The 21,730-nt window shown below is 37.8% G+C and overlaps 1 protein-coding gene and 2 long non-coding RNA genes across 3 annotated transcripts; all 3 read left to right on the top strand.

The window, feature by feature from the left end:
• Nucleotides 1–6,298: 6,298 nt before the first annotated feature.
• On the top strand, nucleotides 6,299–7,073 carry LOC129604119 (uncharacterized). The gene is made up of 5 exons (XR_008694770.1): nucleotides 6,299–6,471; nucleotides 6,559–6,578; nucleotides 6,713–6,753; nucleotides 6,829–6,895; nucleotides 7,048–7,073. It is a non-coding gene; the product is annotated as an uncharacterized LOC129604119 (long non-coding RNA).
• A 1,999-nt stretch (nucleotides 7,074–9,072) lies between these two features.
• On the top strand, nucleotides 9,073–9,689 carry LOC129604120 (uncharacterized). The gene is made up of 3 exons (XR_008694771.1): nucleotides 9,073–9,281; nucleotides 9,407–9,471; nucleotides 9,543–9,689. It is a non-coding gene; the product is annotated as an uncharacterized LOC129604120 (long non-coding RNA).
• Nucleotides 9,690–16,209: 6,520 nt separating this feature from the next.
• LOC121202248 (uncharacterized) lies at nucleotides 16,210–18,337 on the top strand. Its single transcript, XM_041070853.2, has 4 exons — nucleotides 16,210–16,503; nucleotides 17,549–17,575; nucleotides 17,648–17,944; nucleotides 18,042–18,337. The coding sequence occupies exons 1-4, from the start codon at nucleotides 16,335–16,337 to the stop codon at nucleotides 18,335–18,337; spliced, it is 789 nt and encodes a 262-aa protein (XP_040926787.1). The 5' UTR covers nucleotides 16,210–16,334.
• The last annotated feature ends 3,393 nt before the right edge of the window (nucleotides 18,338–21,730 follow it).

The following is a 21,730-nucleotide window of genomic DNA, read 5'->3' on the forward strand; positions in this document are numbered from 1 at the left end:
GGAATCTGTTTGTAATTGTGACTGGTTTTGGAGCAATTGTCGTTACTGTACTGGGCCTGGTTCTGTTCTGTGCAAGAAGAAATGGTAAGAACTGGAGTCACATGATCAGTATCACTGAATGTTAATCACTGTTTGATTATCTTTTTTTACGTTGTCTAGAAAATTCTGCTTTCATTAGGTAAGAATTTTAATTTTATTAGTATAAACATCAATCATCATCAGTGTATCTTTTTTCTCCACTGTTGCTCGGATTTAAACTGACACTGATCATTTCCTTTTAACCTTCTATTATCATTAGCATCCATCAGTGTAATTAAAGTATAGAACTTATTACTTAGAACTAAATATGTTTAAATCTGTCTGTGAAATACCAACTGGAATTAAAAAGACAAATTAGCCAACTCCCTCCATATGAGGTGCCATTTTAAAGTAAACTGTCAATATTTGTCAAGGTACATGTGACAAGATGGTGTTAAAATGTATAAAGGAGGCAGAGATACGAGATCCATGAGAGTGACACTAATCCAGTGATTAGGTTTCACTGGATAATCTGATGTTTGTGTGATGCAGTACATTGTTTGTAAGGATCATTTTTATTGTTGATCATTCATATTGTTTGATGTGCTGTAAAAACAGACCTTTAAAAAAACTTTTTCCATTTTATCTATTTAGCACAAAAGTCAACTTTACTGGAAAATGTACGTATGTTGTTGATTTGAATCCACTACAGTGATCATCTCAATGCAACGTGTTCCTGTTTGAACATTAAGTTCTGCTTTGGTTTGTGTTTAAGGTGACCTGGGACATACAGTAAGTCTAATAACACTACTAATCGTTTGCTATCAGTTATTTATCTGTCTGAGATAATGTCAGGTTCTGCTGGATGATGGACCCAAACGCACAGCTCTGAGACTGAGAAACGCTTAAAGGGTTTATTCTGACGCTCGGTCACACAGGCTGAGGGCGGTTCACAGTAAATCACAAGGCTGGACAGAATACGGAACAGGCAGGAAGTTAACAAAACAAAACAGGAAATTGCGAGAAACAACAACTGAAAGTTTTGATTCCTGTCAGATGAAGCTGTTCTCTGTCTCTGAGATCATCCCTCCATTTTTTGCAAATAAGGAAATTGGAAAAAACCTCAGGGATTCTTCTTTATGACAAGTCAACTTGTCCAGTCATTCATTCTATTTCATCCCAGCAGCACAAAATACAGTATAGACCAACTATATAAAGACTGACAGAGTCTTTGTTATGAGGTTCTCCTACTGTAACACAGTCTGTGGAGGCCTGACGTGTCCTGGCTCAGTAGTCGGGAGCCAACAGGGCCTTTATACAGTGTTCACCATGTTAGCAGGCGTATGAGGAAGTCCATGAGCATGCGTTTGATGCCTGGGTATGAAGGCAGCCTCAAAGGACTCCTCCTCAGGCAGCATGGTCAGAGGTTGGTGAGAGGATCTGGAACTGAGTGACAGCCTCTTCAGTCAGAGCTGAGGTTCCAGTCTATAACAGGTACCATGACCACGTTCTGTCTTAACTTTCAGACTGCGTGTGATGAAACCTACAGTATCGTCACCTATGAACACAAGACTGGTGAGCAGCTCCTCTGTTTTCTGAAAAACAAAAACAAAAACCCACTGCAAATAAATTTAATTTTCTTTCTTGAACGAATTGCTTCAATTCTAAGCACACTGTATTCTGTCATTATGTGAGTTACCAGGCAGGTTGAGTTATTAAATGTTGAATCCTATAATGTTGTTTAAAAGTAAGTAAAGTTGTTATTTCATATAGTTTCATCATTAATTACTACCATTAGTCTATAATGTTCTTCCTCTTTTGCAGAGTGACAACAGCTGCATCAGCGCTGAGAGAGAGCACAGCAGTCATTTCAACATCCATCCATTTTCTGCTGCACATTTCTCTTTTTCCACTATTTAAACAAAACAATCAATAAACATGTTTGTAACATGTTTGTTTGTAACATGGTTGAATGCATGTACAAAAATGAGCAAAAGACTGAATGCAGTAGTGGTGGGCGATACTGCAAACTTTGGTGTTGATCCGATACCAAGTAAATACTGGACCAATATTGACACCGATACTTTTTTAATTAATACATTTTCAAATACAAATACATTTTCAAGTATCGATTCAGTCTAAATAAAACTTGTTCGCTTCAGTCCAGATGCTTTAAAGTGAATGTTTCTGTGTGTCTGGTTTTGTCTGTGGCTTCACTGAAAGGAAGGATGTAGTCGTTTATTATAGCGGCCGTGTGGTCGTTCTTGTATGTTGCTGAGTTTGTCATTAATCTTAGAGGCTGCTGTGTTTCAGCTCCTGGTCATTTCATCAGGTTTTATTGTTTTGTTGCTCAGTTTATTCTTTTTGTTTGGGTCTGAACGCAGACGTCATGAGGCCGACCAGCAGGCTTTCATGACAGTATCATCCACTCAGTAGAACCGAAAAGTGTAATGGTACATCTGACCCGACATCAACAAAGAAATGATAAATATTCACATTTATCGTGACAGAAACTAACACATATGCATTATTGCATTTACTTTCAAATCAGTTTTCAAATGTATTAATCCTCCCTCACCAACTCTAACTTCATGGCTACTGGAACCTACTATTTAAAACACACAAGGTAAATGACTTTTATACTACTGCATATGATAACCTAGACAATGCTGTAACTGTAGAGGCCTCACTGAGTCTGTTAATATGAGCCTGTGTCTAATGCACAGCAGCTCTTCATTACTGAGACAAACTGAGACTAACCACAGTCAATAAGGATCATGTAATAAATAACAATACTATAAAAATATGGATTTTTGACCAAGAATGGCAGAATTTATAACATTTGCATGACTATAGTGACAATAACTTTGCTTCAAGCTTGTGCAACACAGGAGGTGTAATAAAAGACATAAATAGTGAGGTTCTCATGTCATTCATCTCTGCTATTAGCTGTGGTTTTACTGAGAACAAGCAGCTCAAACTGTCAGTTCATGTGTTCAGATCATTCTTTGCTTCATCTGTGGAATCTGGATAGTTTCATTTTGCAGCTTCATCATGTTTCAACACTTGTTTCTTATCATGTGTAAGTTGAAATTCCTTCATACAGTATGTCTTTTAAATCTTTGGTTGGTCTTTATCATTTTAGCCAGAGCTAGAATACATACAGTATTTTAATTTCATTTATAGTCTGCTGGTTGTTTTGATCTGTTTGGGCTTGATTAAAATAAGAAGTTAAAATGTGAGTTATTAAACACACGTTCTCCGTCTCCACACAGTGACTCAGTCTCCATCGCTGTACACAGTAAGCAGCTGCCTTTAGATTTGATGGGATTGATTGTTCCTTGAATCACAGTAAAAACATTTTGAGTAGTGACAATCTGACCTGAATAATTTAAGCATAATGTACTTGATGCCAGAATTACAAACATTCATTGTCTTTATTTTTTGAAGGTCAAAAACCACAGATGAGCTGTTCTGATTTGGGTGACCACATTGTCTTTACTTGCACTTTGCCTGAATCTGTTGAACATGGTACAAAATGTAACTTGTACATTGGAGAAGCACATCATCCAGTCTCAACAACAACCATTATGAAGAAAACCACCTCTAGAAAACAGCAGTTGTGTCAGTTTTATATCATGAGAGACGTTTTGCTGAAACTCATACAATTAGTTCAGCTAAAGGAGGCCAGCTGTGATTACAGCCTGGAACATGAACCCAACTTTGCTTCCGCTCGTAGTGATGGATGCAGCTTGACTGGTAAGTCAGAGAGAACAAGTATATACATATTAAATGACTTAATAGTGTTTAACGACGTGACCTGAATGGTTATTTTGTTTACATTGGCAAGGTCATTCTGATGCTCTATTACTAGTGCTAGTGGCTGTGCATCATCGCCACCATTCAGGTTTTTCTATTTTAAGTAAAGGGTTCATCTAACACATTTAAGAGCTTTAGTTTATTTTTTTTATTGAATGCTTATCAGCTTCATAAGTACAATGCTGCCTGTTTATTCGCTCACATGTTGCTACTAACCAATCAGAGACTAGAGAAAGGTTAGACTGAAGTACTGTGTTTATGAGCAGGTTGATGAATCGCTCATACTTTGGCTCTTTGGAGACAAGCACTCCACAAACCTTAACCATGAGCTTAGATTCATTATAAGAAACTTAGTTTTGTTTGATGATCAAATGTTGTGTGTTTCTTTTAAGATGCCAAGAAAATATTTTTATCTGTTGATAATTTATCAGACGGTAAAAACTACCGATCCAGCTTTTTTAGAAAAACATGAGCAATATAGAATTGCTTATTGTTGTGGTTCTCTAATATTGTACTTTTAGTAAACTTGACGTTGTCTCAGGTCTTTTACTTCAATGAATCATCAATATGAACTAATGACTGCGCCCTCAACTGGCGGTCACAATCATTACACACAGTCCAGTTATGGAGCACTGGATGCTCATTCTGATCTACAGTACCACAATTATGGACAATAAGTATTCTGTTTATATTTTGTGACCTGTTTAGCCAACACTGTCTTCCTCCCATTATTGGAATAATTAAAACATGTTCCCATGACCCATTTTGAAATAGTTTTAAGAACAACTTTTGCTCTTGTGTCAGTCCAAATGATCCAGCTATTTTAGAAAAACATGAGCAATATAGAACTGATTATTGTTGTGGTGTTCTCTGATATTGTACCTTTAGTAAACTTGTCATGGGCTCAAGTCTTTTACTTTAATAGATCACTCCACATCAATATAAATGAATGACTGCACCCTCAATTGGCAGTCACAGTCATTACACACAGTCCAGTTCTGGAGCACTGAATGCTCATGGTTAAAGTCAGAGCAGTCAGAAAAGTATTGTGTCTGAAGAAAGTCTGGACGTTCACACAATGACTTCACTCCTGCTGTTACTCGTTCTAATGTCTAACTTAAAGCTCTAATTGTTTTTCCCATTATTAGAATTGATATAGTATTTTGTTAAATATGATTAATAGGCTAAATTCAGTTTTATGACGCAGTTTAGAGCAGTTGATTATTAATTTTTGCATCTTCTTTCTTACAAATTCATTTTCTGGTATAAAAACACAAGGTGGGTGTAAGTTTAATGATGGTTTGTTATTAACCATGTGATCCAATTTGTGATAATTTTACCATTTCCATTTCAGGTCTGGTTCCACCTGAGCTGACAGTGACTCCACTGGTGATCACAGAGTCACACTCAGTCACTGTGAACTGTCAGACTCCATCATCTGTTCCTCTGAGTCAGTGTTACTTTAACTTTGGTAAAGACAAACCTGCCAAACCCTTCTCTTGTCAGAAGACGCTGACAGGAACTGAACTGCTGCAAATCACAAACCAAAATTCACCTGCTGAAGTTGCAGTCAGCTGTTTTTACCTTAAAACGCATTGGTCTCCAAACAGTAATGTGTTCTCCATCAGCATACGACGTGAGTAAATACTGTGATATGAACTAATGTCAGAAGAAATAACGTAACAATCAGATCTGATAATTTAAAAAAGTAAATTATATAAATTTACATGCTGACACTTCACATGTTTTAAATGTTAATTCATTGTTGCTACTTGACATGTTGTAAATGTTAATTCTTCATCGGACTTCATGTTTAGACCAACACAGTCTTCAGTCATGTGATCCAACACATCTTTATCTTTCCAGTACCTCGGCCTGAGCTGACAGTGACTCCACTGGTGATCACAGAGTCAGACTCAGTCACTGTGAACTGTCAGACTCCATCAACTGTTCCTGCGTCTCAGTGTCACTTCACTGTGATGGGACTTTTACTTCTTGGAGATTCGTCTTGTCTTCAGACAGTGACAGGAGCTAATCTGTTGGACATGACAGGTCAGATGTCACCTGCTGAGGTCAAACTTACATGTTATTACACTGTGAAGCTTGGAGAGAGAGAGTCTACATCCACAGACAGTCAAACAGCATCCATCAATGTACAGAGTGAGTGAATGTATAGGAATGAATGAATATATCCTACTTCTCTGTATCAATATCTGTCAAGCTGTCAAACATGTGCAGTTAAATCGGGTTTAGGTGCATAAATTAACAGTTAAAGTAATTTAACCCAATAGCATAACATGAGCTCACAGATGGGTCTGTGGCTTGTGTTGTTGTAAACAGGAAGCCTGGAGAAGCTGCTTGTGATTGTGACCAGTTTTGGAGCAATTGTGGGTTTTACTTTACTGGGCCTGGTTCTGTTCTGTGTAAAAAGAAGAAACGGTAAGAACTGGAGTCACATGATCTCTATTAGTAAAGGTTAGAATCTCACCGTCAGGTGGGAACAGCTGGAGCTGCAGCTACGGAGTCAGTAAACAGACTCATCTTGTTGTGGTCTATCAGCTAATAATTTGAACAGCTTATTTGTGGCTTCAGCTGATTATTTTTTTCTTTTCCAGTGAAATCTCATTATCAAAGGTAAAATATTTTTTTGTACTTTTCAAAATCAAACGTTCCGTGTTTTGCAATAACTAAATTGTTGTTTTTCTCTTTGTTTCCATGTAGACCACAGGCCAAACAGACTGGTAATGTTCACGTTGTCATTGTCCAAATACAAATACAAAATATATACAACATTCATGCTGTGCATTCAGCACAGAGTCGGCTGTTTTGTCTTTATCAGTGAATGCAACAAACTTTGTTTAACCTTCTGTGACAGATGAGCTGTTGGAGATGAGAAACATCAGTCATGGAGGACAGGTAATAAAACTGCTCCTCATTTAATACAGCGCCTGAATTAAACGCTGGTTAATCAGCTTGTGATGGTTTTTTTAGGTCCCCATAGGTTGTAATGAAGGCTACAGTGAGATCACATCAGCACCTGGTGTTGCCTCCAACACTGGTGAGTTGTGTTTGTTACAGCAGCAAATCCTCTCAAGTGATGTGTGTACCATTATAATGGATTCTGATTATTCAAGAAATATTACTTATTATTATGGATGATGCAATAAAAACTGTCAAACCTCAGTAAATCTTTATTCTGTGTGGTTCTAGCAAAGTCAAAGCGACTGAACAATGAGGTAATAAACACACGTCATTCATCCGTCTTCATGTACTTTGAATTTCACATGTTCTCACAGACGTCTGTCTTTTCCAGTCGGATATTTACCATGTTTACGCCACGATCGCAGAGGAACCAGCTGAAGCAGCTCTGCCAGCTGCATTATACAGCACGCTGCAGGCTGTCTGAGCACCACATGAGCATTAGACAACGTGAAGGCAGGCTGTTAACGCTCTGTACAAGGCTGGACCAGTGACATGAGTGTTGCCTTTATGACTGAACTCAACCTAACTTAATTAAAATACACTAATATGTCTTGGTAGCCTGATAATTACTGCTTTGCTCATCATCTTTTAACTCTGTTCTGATGGTCAATGTAAGGAACAGTGACACCGACATTCTAAAAGACAAATCTCTGGTTTGGTTTGGTAAGAAATACTTGTTTTGTAATTTGCTTTCTTTTATATTTTAAAAATGTTTGATTTTCTACCACATTTTCTATGATGGAGTTTAAGTGAATCAGAATAAATTCTTAAAAGCTATTTCTTAGTGGGGGTTATTCTCTTGAACGACATTGTAAAGTGGACACTTGTACAGTATCTATTAAACTATTTAGTGATTAAAATCTGTTTTACTGTATATTTTAATTTCTTAGTTTCTGTAATAAACTACAGTTTTATGAAAGAAGATTGTGGTAGCTCTACAATGATTGTATTTCCTACTCTGCCCACTAAAATATATTAATTACGTATTCCTCTCAGTGCTGAGTGGAAACAATGCAAGAAGAAAATGAAAGGAGCCAGAGGAAACTCTACCGCTGGTGCTGCTCTATGTGTAAATATGTGTTTCTGCTGTGGTCTGTTCTCTAGTGTTGGTATTTAATGCTGTGGTTTGTAAATGACTCTCATGCGCAGGTTCAGTTAAATGTGTTCCAGTCACATTTATGGCTTCATCATGATTCAACAGCTGCTGCTAATCGTCCTCATCCGTAGGTTAAACTTTAACACTCCTATGAGATTCATGTAACTTCTACCCATCAGTAAAGCTGCAGATTAGATCAATATGTACTGACGTATGTTGTATTTGTTGTCGGATTGTTTCTCAAACACATTTTTACAGGGGAAAAGCACCTTAATCTTCAGTAGAACCTTCTACTGCCGGCACATCCTGGCACCTGCTAAGGTTGAAGTTCAGTGTTATTATACCTTGAATGGAAGAAATTCTCCACTCAGTGATCCGTCCTCCATCACTATACAAAGTAGTAAAGTAATATTACAATATGTTAGGCATTCATTTGCATTTGGACAAACCAGCGACATCCTCCACTCACATTTAATGGTCCATTGAAAGTTTGATTTTAAGGAACTGGATAAAACAGATTAAGGTGAAGAGATGACAGACATGAAGTGTCTCATCATCTCATCTTCTTCTAATGCAGATACTGACACAGAGTCAAGCGTGATAACCACTTCTCCAAAAACCCCTGTGACCACAGGTAGGACAAGCTGATCAGAACCAGAGAAACCAGAACATTGTCACTGATACGTCAGTCTGACAGTTTTCAAACCTTCTGCTCTTGTAGCTCGTTTAGAGCCAACATCGGGTGAAACTGCAGGTAAATAAAGTCTGACTCTATTAATGCCAACATGGACAGTGGGATTTAAAATCATTATGAGTTTGTTTAAAGGTTCTGTGTTTATTTCAGAAAGTCACACTTTTGATACGAAGGCTTTAACATCAGTGAAACAAGCAGCAGGTGATGCAGTTATTTGCTTCACCAAACACACCAAACATGTAATAATCACGTGAAAAATCAATGTTTTTCTTTTCAACATGAATATCATTAATATGATTATAACATTTGTTGTTCTTCTCTATTTTAATGTAGATTTAGAGATTAGTACGACGTCAATAAAGGCAAAATTTGAAGAGGAAAAAAAGGTACTGTGAATAAAAGATTATTAAATATCAATAACAATGTTGTGTATATATCTATATATATATATATATTTTTTTTGTATGAATCAACACTAAGAGCAAGTGAGTCTGTAATGTTCTTTAATGTTAACCACACTAATTCTATCATATATGTGACACATTTACATGATGAGCTGTTGTCTCAAAGCAGAGTGGATGTGGAGGGTAATAATTGGAGTGGCTGCTTGTGGCGTAGCATCTGGTGTTGTCCTGCTGCTTCCTTTAGTTCCCAGACTGCTGCGAAGAGCTGGTGAGATTTATTACTGATGGTCCAATAAAGCCCCTGCTGTGTGTCCACACATGTAATGTAACAGTCACACCAAAGCCTTTAATTTCTTAAATCCAGTTTCTAGCACTCATCTGTGATGTGAACAGGTTCACCAGCAGGAGCTGAGGCAGTGGAAGAAGACGAAGGTGGAGACCATTCTCAAAATGAAGACGTAAGTTAATTATAGTTTTTATATATTTGCATATATGATTATACAGTTTTAAAACAATAGTTGTTTTTCAGCATGAACTTTACCATTTATACTCCGTCATCACTGAGGATCCAGCTGCACAGAAAACTCACCAAAGGTGAGGAGACGTAGAAGGACGACCCTCGCTGTGCTCTCTCTCTCACACACACACACACACACACACACACACACACACACACACACACACACACACACACACACACACACACACACACACTGAGGCGAGGCTGCGTTGACCGTTCATCTAAAGGTGTGATTCAGCGGCGCAGCTTCAGGCGGCGCTGAATCACACTGTCAGACCAACATCTACACACACGTGTGACGCACCAATGTGGCCACTTCTGTTTTGTAGGAGACAGATGGGGCGCATAGGGGGACGTTCCTACTTATGACCACAAGGGGGCAGCTCCTCTCAGGTGAGACGTTACGGTGCTGTCGGGGCTCGTTTTTTGTCAGACTGATAAACGCGAGCACAGATGAAGCAGCATCGTTGTCCGTCTCACCTTTGTGCAAACTGTTTTACAGTTTACATTTAATCCGTAACTGGGACCAGTCGGACCTGTAACACACGCTCCTGAGAAAACACACACACGAGCAGCCTTGAGTCGCCGACGCTGGACGACGTGTAGACTCTTCGCAGGTTGTCACTGTATGAGACATCAATTGTCACCATGCTGTGTTAGTCTTCATTTTATGTATTCTGATTATTGCCTAATCATATGATGTTTCTATGTAATTTTACACACTATTTTTGAATGAGAAAATTTTACAACAACACTGAGTTCGAATATCCTAAAGTTGACTTGGTGTTTAATTTGCTCACAATCAATTTATTCACTGACAATTAGCTTTTATCCTTCATCGACAGATGATAGAGGTTATAAGACAACACAAGCAGCAATATGAATCCCTGATTCTCCTATTCACCTACACCCAAATGTGCAATTAAAGATCTAAATGCATCAAAACAAGCTTAAGATTATTTAAAACAGAATCCCACCGGAAACTTATGGCTAACATACAATAATTGTCTTTATTACAATCGATGGCGTTTCATTAATGTTACTCGTGATGGCATGAACAACATGTTCTAACAATTGGCTTCTACATCCCAGATGGCGTGGCAGAGTTGAATGGCCGTAGACATGTTGTTAGCAGGGAAAGGAGGCGTTTGTGTTATGTTCGGAGAGGCATGTTGTACTTACATCCTGAATAACACTGATTCTAATGGTACTGTGGCGAAGGCGCTCCACGGCCTTCAGAGTCTCAGCTAACTCTGGTATAGATTCTACCCCTTGGAATTGGCTGGATGAAATGTCTGGAAAATGGAAATCTGTTCTCAGCTGTTTCCTCTATCATTGTGATGGCTGTGATTCTGTTGCTTGGTTGTTGCGTTATCCCACTGGTTAGAGGTCTCATCATGCGTGCGACCCCAGCAGGACTCTCATATCAAATGACACAATGCTCAGGAACTGAACTGCTGCAAATCACAAACCAAAATTCACCTGCTGAAGTTGCAGTTATTTATTTTTACCTTAAAAACACATCGGGCTCCAAACAGTAATGTGTTCTCTATCAGCATACGACGTGAGTAAATACTGTGATATGAACTAATTTTAGAAGAAATAATGTAACAATCAGATCTGATCATTTAAATAAGTAAAATTATATAAATTTACATGCTGTTAAATTCATCATCAGACTTCATGTTTAGATCAACACAGTCTTCAGTCATGTGATCCATCACATCTTTCTCTTTTCAGTACCTCGGCCTGAGCTGACAGTGACTCCACTGGTGATCACAGAGTCACACTCAGTCACTGTGAACTGTCAGACTCCATCATCTGTTCCTGTCTATCAGTGTTGGCTCTACTCAGTGAGGGATCAAACCTCCAGAGTCGTCTCTTGTCATCAGACACTGACAGGAACTGAGCTGATGAAAATGACTCATCAAAGTTCACCTGCTGAGATTGAAGTTACATGTTATTACAGTGTAGAGCAAGGAGGAACTCTTTCTCTGTCTCCACATAGTAACTCTGTCATCATACAGAGTAAGTAGCTACTGGGATATGTTTTATTACAGCTTATTACAATATTAACTAGTATCAAATCTGTACCATCACCTGCTTCAAGCTGCAGAGAGAGTTTTAAAACCAATGATGAAGCAGATGCTGTTGTATACTTTCTAAGTTTGTACTACACTGAATATTCAGTATTTCTGAATATATGAGATATATATTTAATTAATGTAAAACGATTATTTTCAGGTCTGGTTCCACCTGAGCTGACAGTGACTCCACTGGTGATCACAGAGTCAGACTCAGTCACTGTGAACTGTCAGACTCCATCATCTGTTCCTGTGTCTCAGTGTCACTTCACTGTGATGGGACATTTACGTCTTGGAGACTCGTCTTGTCTTCAGACAGTGACAGGAGCTGATCTGTTGCACATGACAGGTCAGAGGTCACCTGCTGAGGTCAAACTTACATGTTATTACACTGTGAAGCTTGGAGAGAGAGAGTCTACATCCACAGACAGTCAAACATCATCCATCAATGTACAGAGTGAGTGAATGTATGGGAATGAATTATGTCTTAGTTCATCTGTCATTAGAAAAGGTTTTAAATATGTGAAGTTACAGTAAGTCAGGTTTTAACTTCTTCATCTTAATAGTCTTATATGACTTATGACTTCATAATCATTCTACATTCTACAATTATAGTCTACATCTGCAGAGAGTCAAACATCATCCCTCACTACAAACAGACTCACTCAAATGCACAGTACATGTACAGTAGAGTGCATGTACTGTGCATCTTTACATCTTTTGTTTTTGTTGCATCTTTTTTTGCATCTGTTCATATTTTACATCTTTACTTTATGACACTTTATGTGTCAAAACATAGAAAGCCAATCAGTTTAATGTGTTTAAGCTGATTTCTTCAGTTTTTAAAGACCACATTTCATTACAGCTAATGCAGAAACACAGAGTGTTCCAGCAGCTACTGTCACCACAGGTACAAACAGACATTTGTTACGTTGTCATTGCTTCACCTCAAATGTTTATGTAGTTTTACATCCACAGGTGAAACTTCTGATCTGTGAAGTAATGCTGATTAAGTTCTGCTTTGGTTTGTGTTTAAGGTGACCTGGGACATACAGTAAGTCTAATAACACTACTAATCATTTGCTTGCAGTTATTTATCTGTCTGAGATAATGTCAGGTTCTGCTGGATGATGGACCCAAACGCACAGCTCGGAGACTGAGAAACGCTTAAAGGGTTTATTCTGACGCTTGGTGACACAGGCTGAGGACGGTTCACAGTAAATCACAAGGCTGGAAAGAATAAGGAACAAGCAGGAAGTTAACAAAACAAAACAGGAAATGGCGATAAACGACAACTGCAAGTCTCTATTCTTGTCAAATGAAGATGTTCTCTGTCTCTGAGATCATCCCTCCACTTTTTGCAAATAAGGAAATTGGAAAAAACCTCAGGGATTCTTCTTTAAAACACGTCAATTTGTATAGTCATTCATTCTATTTTATCCCAGCAGCACAATATACAGTATAGAGCCAACAGTGATTAATGTTGGGTTTCCCTGAATATTTTGATGTTTGTGTGATGCAGTATATGGTTTGTAAGGATCATTTTTATTGTTTATCATTCATATTGTTTGATGTGCTGTAAAAACAGACCTTTAAAAAACTTTTTTTCATTTTTACTATTTAGCACCAAAGTCAACTTCAGTGGAAAATGTACGTATGTTGTTGATTTGAATCCACTACAGTGATCATCTCAATGCAACGTGTTCCTGTTTGAACATTATGTTCTGCTTTGATTTGTGTTTAAGGTGACCTGGGACATACAGTAAGTCTAATAACACTACTAACCACTATTTTTCGGTCAGTCTAGACAACAAGTTGAGTACGCTGGAATGTTGGCGTGTGAGTACAGACAACCTGGCAAAGAGTGTGGTGCTGGTGCTTATATACAGTTTATATACAGGGTAGATGACTCACTGAACACAGGTGGTGAATCACATGAATAATGACAAGACTGGACAGAATGAGGAACAGGAAGGAACAGACAAGAAGTTAACAAAATAAAACAGGAAATGTCAACTTGTCCAGTCATTCATCCTGTTTCATCCCAGCAGCACAATATACAGAATAGAGCAAATATATAAAGACTGACAGTGTCTTTGTTATGAGGTTCTCCTACTGTAACACAGTCTGTGGAGGCCTGACGTGTCCTGGCTCAGTAATCGGGAGCCAACAGGGCCTTTATACAGTGTTCACCATGTTAGCAGGCGTATGAGGAAGTCCATGAGCATGCGTTTGATGCCTGGGTATGAAGGCAGCCTCAAAGGACTCCTCCTCAGGCAGCATGGTCAGAGGTTGGTGAGAGGATCTGGAACTGAGTGACAGCCTCTTCAGTCAGAGCTGAGGTTCCAGTCTATAACAGGTACCATGACCACGTTCTGTCTTAACTTTCAGACTGCGTGTGATGAAACCTACAGTATCGTCACCTATAAACACAAGACTGGTGAGCAGCTCCTCTGTTTACTGGAAAACAAAAACCCAATGGAGATAAATTTAATTTTCTTTCTTGAACGAATTGCTTTAATTCTAATCACACTGTATTCTGTCATTATGTGAATTACCAGGCAGGTTGAGTTATTAAATTTTTAGCTTAACCAATAAAGTACCAACTCAGGTAATGCAAGTTGCTCAGTTGGTAAACCATTGGTCTGAGAAGTACAGTAGAAGGTTGTCAGTTCAAGCCCAGTTTGCTCTTTTTCACAACAAAGTTTCCCAAAATGGGGTAGTTATCTCTCCTTTCATGTACTGTAGATCTTTCCCATAACCATAAACTGATGAAATAGTTAATGTGAAATTATTAACAGTAACGTTGCATCTGACTGGGTGTTAACAAAGAAATGACAAATATACACATTTACCTTGACAGAATCAAACACAATTGTATTATTGTATTTACCTTCAATTTACTTTTTCAGAGGAATAATTTAACTACGCCTTAAATGTATTCATTCTCCCTCACCAACTCTCACTTCATGGCTACTGGAACCTACCATTCAAAACACATAAGGTACAGTAGGTGACTTCTATACTACTGCACTTTTTGTTTGGGTCTGAACGCAGACGTCATGAGGCCGATCAGCAGGTTTTCATGACAGTAGCATCCACTCAGTAGAACAGAAAAGTGTAATGGTACATCTGACTGGGCATCAACAAATAAATGATAAATATTCACAATTACCTTGACAAGAATACAACACATTTATAATATTGCATTTACTTTCAATTTAGTTTTCAGAGGAATAATTTAACTACACCTTAAATGTATTAATCCTCCCTCACCAACTCTAACTTCATGGCTACTGGAACCTACCATTCAAAACACATAAGGTAAATGACTTTTATACTACTGCATATGATAAACTAGACGATGCTGTAACTGTAGAGGCCTCACTGAGTCTGTTAATATAAGCCTGTGTCTAATGCACAGCAGCTCTTCATCACTGAGACAAACTGAGACTAACTACTGTCAATAAGTATCATTCAATAAGTAACAATACTATAAAACTAATGTGGATTTTTGACCAAGAATGCCAGAATTTCTAACCTTTGCATGACTATAGTAACAATAAATTTGCTTTCAGCTTGTGCATCACAGGAGGTGTGAAAGATATAAATAGAATGGTTCTGATGTCATTCACATCTGCTTTTGCTGTGGTTTTACTGAGAACAAGCAGCTCAAACTGTCAGTTCATGTGTTCAGATCATTCTTTGCTTCATCTGTGGAATCTGGATAGTTTCATTTTGCAGCTTCATCATGTTTCAACACTTGTTTCTCATCGTGTGTAAGTGGAAATTCCTTCATATGTCTTTTAAATATTTGCAATGTTGGTCTTTATCATTTTGGACAGAACTGGAATACATAGTTTAGTTTCATTTATAGTCTGCTGGTTGTTTTAATCTGTTTGGTCTTGATTAAAATACAAAGTCATAATGTGAGTTATTAAACCTGCAATATTTATCATCTTCACACTTTTTTTTTTATTTACAACAGATTGTTTTCATCAGATACAAGCACAAGGTCAGTCTGTGATGTCCTATGTTCACATCTGTCACATTTGTCTGATTATTTTACTTTGTAGCTTCACTTCTTTCATATACGTTAAAACACAATTTCTCCTTTTTCACAGCTCTTCCTTCAGCTAATCTAATAGCGAATAAACACACGATCACAGAGTCAGACTCAGTTACGCTGTATTGTCAGACTCCGTCATCTATTGTTGTGGATCAGTGTTATTTCTATACTGATCGAGGACAAACCTCTAAAAACTTCCCCTGCTTGCAGACACTGACAGGTACTGATCTACTGTCTATGTCACGGCAGCGTCCACCTGCTAATGTTGAAGTCAAGTGTTTTTATACTGTAAAGTATGAAGACACACGTTCTCCGTCTTCATACAGTGACTCAGTCTCTATCACTGTACACAGTAAGCAGCTGCCTTTAGATTTGATGGGATTGATTGTTCCCTTTGAATGACAGTAAAAACACTTTCAGTAGTGACAATCTGACCTGAATATTTTAAGTACTGTATAATGTGTTTGATGCTAGAATTACAAAAATTCATTGTCTTTATGTTTTGAAGGTCAAAAACCACAGATGAGCTGTTCTGATTTGGGTGACTACTTTGTCTTAACTTGCTCTTTGCCTGAATCTGTTGAACGTGGTACAAAATGTAACTTGTACATTGGAGAAGCACATCATCCAGTCTCAACAACACCCATCATGAAGAAAACCACCTCAAAAAAACAGCAGTTGTGTCAGTTTTATATCACGAGAGGCGTTTTGCTGAAACACCTACAATTAGTTCAGCTAAAGGAGGCCAGCTGTGATTACAGCCTGGAACATGAACCCAACTTTGCTTCTGCTCGTAGTGATGGATGCAGCTTGACTGGTAAGTCAGAGAAGACAAGTATATACATATTAAATGACTTAACAGTGTTTAACGTGACCTGAATGGGTATTTTATATTTACTGTACATTAGAAAAGTCATTGTGATGCTCTATTACTAGCTTCTATTTTACCTTTTAATACCACATCATTAAAGCCACAAGTTAACGGTTCATCTAAAATTTTTAATACTTTAGTTTATTTCACCAGGTTTTTGTATTGAAAGTTGTCCATTGTATTAGAAAAATACAGAAAAAGAACAATCACAGTAACACAGTTCAAGCTGTGGACACTGGTTTCATTTTGTCTTCTTCTTCATTTTTAGCCTTTTGGTCGTTAGGGTTAAATTTGTTCATAGTGAAAGCTGCAAGTAAGAACTGAGACAGATCACTGTTGGGCGGTTGTGACCTGTACTCAAAACCTTATCAGCTTCACAAGTACAACGCTTCCTGTTTAATCGCTCACATGTTCCTACTAACCAATCAGAGACTAGAGAAAGTTTAGACTGAAGTACTGTGGTTATGAGCCCGTTGATGAATCGCTCATACTTTGGCTCTTAGACGAGCTCTCCACAAACCTTAATCATGGATTAATGGATCACTCCACATCAATATGAACGAATGATTGCGCCCTCAACTGGCGGTCACAGTCACAGTTTCTGACCTGTTTAGCCAACACTGTGCTACAGTAGATGTTGTCTATTTTCTGTTCAAGTGAAGGCGTGACCTTCTAATTGTTACATTCACTCCTGATACTTAGTGTGGTTTCCTGAGAGCAACTTCTGCAAACAGATATTTAGCCATAGGTTAAAGTCAGAGCAGTCAGAAAAGTATTGTGTTTGAATAAAGTCTGGACGTTTACACAATGACTTCACTCCTGCTGTTACTCGTTCTAATGTGTAAGTTAAAGCTCTAATTAGTGTTTTCCAATATTAGAATTGTGTATAATACACTGTGGTATTTTGTTAAATATGATAATAGGCTAAATTCAGTTTTATGAAACAGTTTAGAGCAGCTGGTGATTTATTTTTGCATCTTCTTTCTTACAGATTCATTTTCTGGTATAAAAACACAAGGTGGGTGTGAGTTTAATAATGGTTTTGTTATTAATCATATGATCCAACATAATTTTACCATTAACATTTCAGGTCTGGTTCCACCTGAGCTGACAGTGACTCCACTGGTGATCACAGAGTCAGACTCAGTCACTGTGAACTGTCAGACTCCATCATCTGTTCCTGTGTCTCAGTGTCACTTCACTGTGACGGGACATTTACGTCTTGGAGACTCGTCTTGTCTTCAGACAGTGACAGGAGCTGATCTGTTGCACATGACAGGTCAGAGGTCACCTGCTGAGGTCAAACTTACATGTTATTACACTGTGAAGCTTGGAGAGAGAGAGTCTACATCCACAGACAGTCAAACATCATCCATCACCATAAACTGTGAGTGAATGTATTACTGTGGATGATGATGATGATTGTTATAATTGTTTTTGTCATTTTAAGTCATTTAATGCTATTCTTTATTCCCTATTTTCAGCTCTTCACCAGCCTGAGCTGACAGTGACTCCACTGGTGATCACAGAGTCAGACTCAGTCACTGTGAACTGTCAGACTCCATCATCTGTTCCTGTCTATCAGTGTTGGCTCTACTCAGTGAGGGATCAAACCTCCAGAGTCGTCTCTTGTCATCAGACACTGACAGGAACTGAGCTGATGAAAATGACTCAAAGTTCACCTGTTGAGATTGAAGTTACATGTTATTACAGTGTAGAGCGAAGAGGAACTATATCTCTGTCTCAATTCAGTAACTCTATCATCATACAGAGTAAGTAGCTACTGGGATACGTTTTATTACAGCTTATTACAATATTAACTAGTATCAAATTCGTACCATCACCTGCTTCAAGCTGCAGTGAGAGTTTTAAAACCAATGATTAGGCAGATGCTGTTTGTACTATACTGAATATTCAGTATTTCTGAATATATGAGATATATATTTAATTAATATAAAACGATTATTTTCAGGTCTGGTTGCACCTGAGCTGACAGTGACTCCACTGGTGATCACAGAGTCAGACTCAGTCACTGTGAACTGTCAGACTCCATCATCTGTTCCTGTGTCTCAGTGTCACTTCACTGTGATGGGACATTTACGTCTTGGAGACTCGTCTTGTCTTCAGACAGTGACAGGAGCTGATCTGTTGAACATGACAGGTCAGAGGTCACCTGCTGAAGTTGCAGTCAGCTGTTTTTACCTTAAAACGCATTGGTCTCCAAACAGTAATGTGTTCTCCATCAGCATACGACGTGAGTAAATACTGTGATATGAACTAATGTCAGAAGAAATAATGTAACAATCAGATCTGATCATTTAAATAAGTAAATTATATAAATTTACATGCTGACACTTCACATGTTTTAAATGTTAATTCATTATTAGACTCCATGTTTAGATCAACACAGTCTTCAGTCATGTGATCCATCACATCTTTCTCTTTTCAGTACCTCGGCCTGAGCTGACAGTGACTCCACTGGTGATCACAGAGTCAGACTCAGTCACTGTGAACTGTCAGACTCCATCATCTGTTACTGTCTATCAGTGTTTGCTCTACTCAGTGAGGGATCAAACCTCCAGAGTCGTCTCTTGTCATCAGACACTGACAGGAACTGAGCTGATGAAATTGACTCATCAAAGTTCACCTGCTGAGATTGAACTTACATGTTATTACAGTGTAGAGCGAAGAGAATTTCTATCTCAATCTCCACTTAGTAACTTTATCATCATACAGAGTAAGTGGCTACTGGGATATGTTTTATTACAGCTTATTACAATATCAACGATAACTCAACACAACCACATCTGTACCATCACATGCTTCAAGCTGCAGACAGAGCTTTAAGATGCTGTTGTATAGTTTATAAGTCTGTACTACTGTACATTGAATATATATTTCTGAATATATTAAATATATAGTTAATTAATATAAAATGATTATTTTCACGTCTCGCTTCACCTGAGCTGACAGTGACTCCGCTGATGATCAGAGTCAGACGATGTACAAAGTACATCTTTATCTATATCTGTCAAGCTGTCGAACATTTGCAGTTAAATCAGTTTTATATGAATAAATTAACAGTTAAAGCATTTTTACAATTACTGTAAAGTCTACATCTGCAGATTCATTAAATCTGATTTTTAACCCAATCGCATGTCTGAGCTCACATATGATTTTACCACACTTTATTACAGCTAAAGCAGAAACACAGAGTGTTCCAGCAGCTACTGTCACTACAGGTACACAGACATTTCATACACTATTCCTACAACACTTCAAATGTTTAATAAGCCTTTCATCTGCAGGTGAAACCTATGATCTGTCAAATAGCACTGTTGTTTCCAGTTCTGCTTCCTCAACAGAATCAGGTAAATAATTGTCTAATCTCTTTAAAAACTTATCTTTTATGTAAATCAGTTTGTGGAGTGACTTCATACAGGTACATACAAGTACAGGTACTTTGATAACAAGCCTATAGAATAAAGGTTAAAGGGATTACACACTTTGGGTGTGTTGACTTTACAGACATTGGGAATGTCTGTAAAGTCAACAGACCTAATGAAACCTCTGTTTCATATTATGAGCTCACCGATGATTTGACCACATTTCATTACAGCTAATGCAGAAACACAGAGTGTTCCAGCAGCTACTGTCACCACAGGTACATACAGACATTTGGTGCATTATTTCTGCATCATCAGATATTTAATAAGTTTTCCATCCACAGGTGATTTGTCAAGTAGCACTGCTGTTCATACTTCCACAACAGCGTCAGGTAAATAAACATGTAGGTTTGTTAAGGAGTCACACAAATTGAGAAAAACTGACATCTGAGAACATAAAACATGACTGTAAATAAAACGTGAAGGTAGATGCTTCACATTTAATATTGTAATATTTATTAAACAATTAACAGGTAATACTCCTGGTTTTTCAACTGGTATTTCTTCAACATCTGTGGAGTTGGCATCAGGTGAGTGATGGCACATTACTATCTTATAAATATGTAATAATATAATACATTTTAAATTGGTGAAATATTAATTTGTTGTTTAAAAATAATTTTTGAAGTCAGCAGCTCTACTTTTGTTATTTCCAATGAATTCATTACACCAACAGCAGGAGACATTTTTTCAGTTGAGAAATGTCTTCAAAAATTCTAACCGTAAATAAAAGTTGCGTCTCTGAGAAACACTGGGTCTGTGGCTTGTGTTGTTCTAAACAGGAAGCCCGATGAAGAAGCTGCTTGTAATTGTGACCAGTTTTGGAGCAATTGTGGGTGTTACTTTACTGGGACTGGTTCTGTTCTGTGTAAAAAGAAGAAACGGTAAGAACTGGAGTCACATGATCTCTGTTAGTAAAGGTTAGAATCTCACCGTCAGGTGGGAACAGCTGGAGCTGCAGCTACGGAGTCAGTAAACAGACTCATCTTGTTGTGGTCTATCAGCTAATAATTTGCACAGCTTATTTGTGGCTTCAGCTTATTATTTTTTTTTCTTTTCCAGTAAAATCTCATTATCAAAGGTAAACCATTTTTTGTACTTTTAAAAATCAAACGTTCCGTGTTTTGCAATAACTAAATTGTTATTTTTCTCTTTCTTTCCATGTAGATCACAGGCCAAACAGACTGGTAATGTTCACATTTTCATTGTCCAAATATGTCCAACTGTAAATACACACAACATTCATGCTGTGCATTCAGCACAGAGTCGTCTGTTTTGTCTTTATCAGTGAATGCATCAATCTTTGTTTTACCTTCTGTGACAGATGAGCTGTTGGAGGTGAGAAACATCAGTCATGGAGGACTGGTAATAAAACTGCTCCTCATTTAATCCAGCACCTGAATTAAAGGCTGGTCAATCAGCTTGTGATGTTTTTTTTAGGTTCCCATAGGTTGTAATGAAGGCTACAGTGAGATCACATCAGCACCTGGTGTTACCTCCAACACTGGTGAGTTGTGTTTGTTACAGCAGCTAATCCTCTCAATTGACGTGTGTAACATTTTAATGGATTTTAAATAAATCTACATACAGTAGTTTAAGAAATATTACTTATTATGGATGATGCAATAAACTGTCAGACCTCATTGAAAATAGTTATTCTGTGTGGTTCTAGCAAACTCAAAGCGACTGAACAATAAGGTAATAAACACACGTCATACATCCGTCTT

This window comes from Betta splendens, chromosome 5 (assembly GCF_900634795.4).
Source record: "Betta splendens chromosome 5, fBetSpl5.4, whole genome shotgun sequence".
Lineage (NCBI taxonomy): Eukaryota > Metazoa > Chordata > Actinopteri > Anabantiformes > Osphronemidae > Betta > Betta splendens.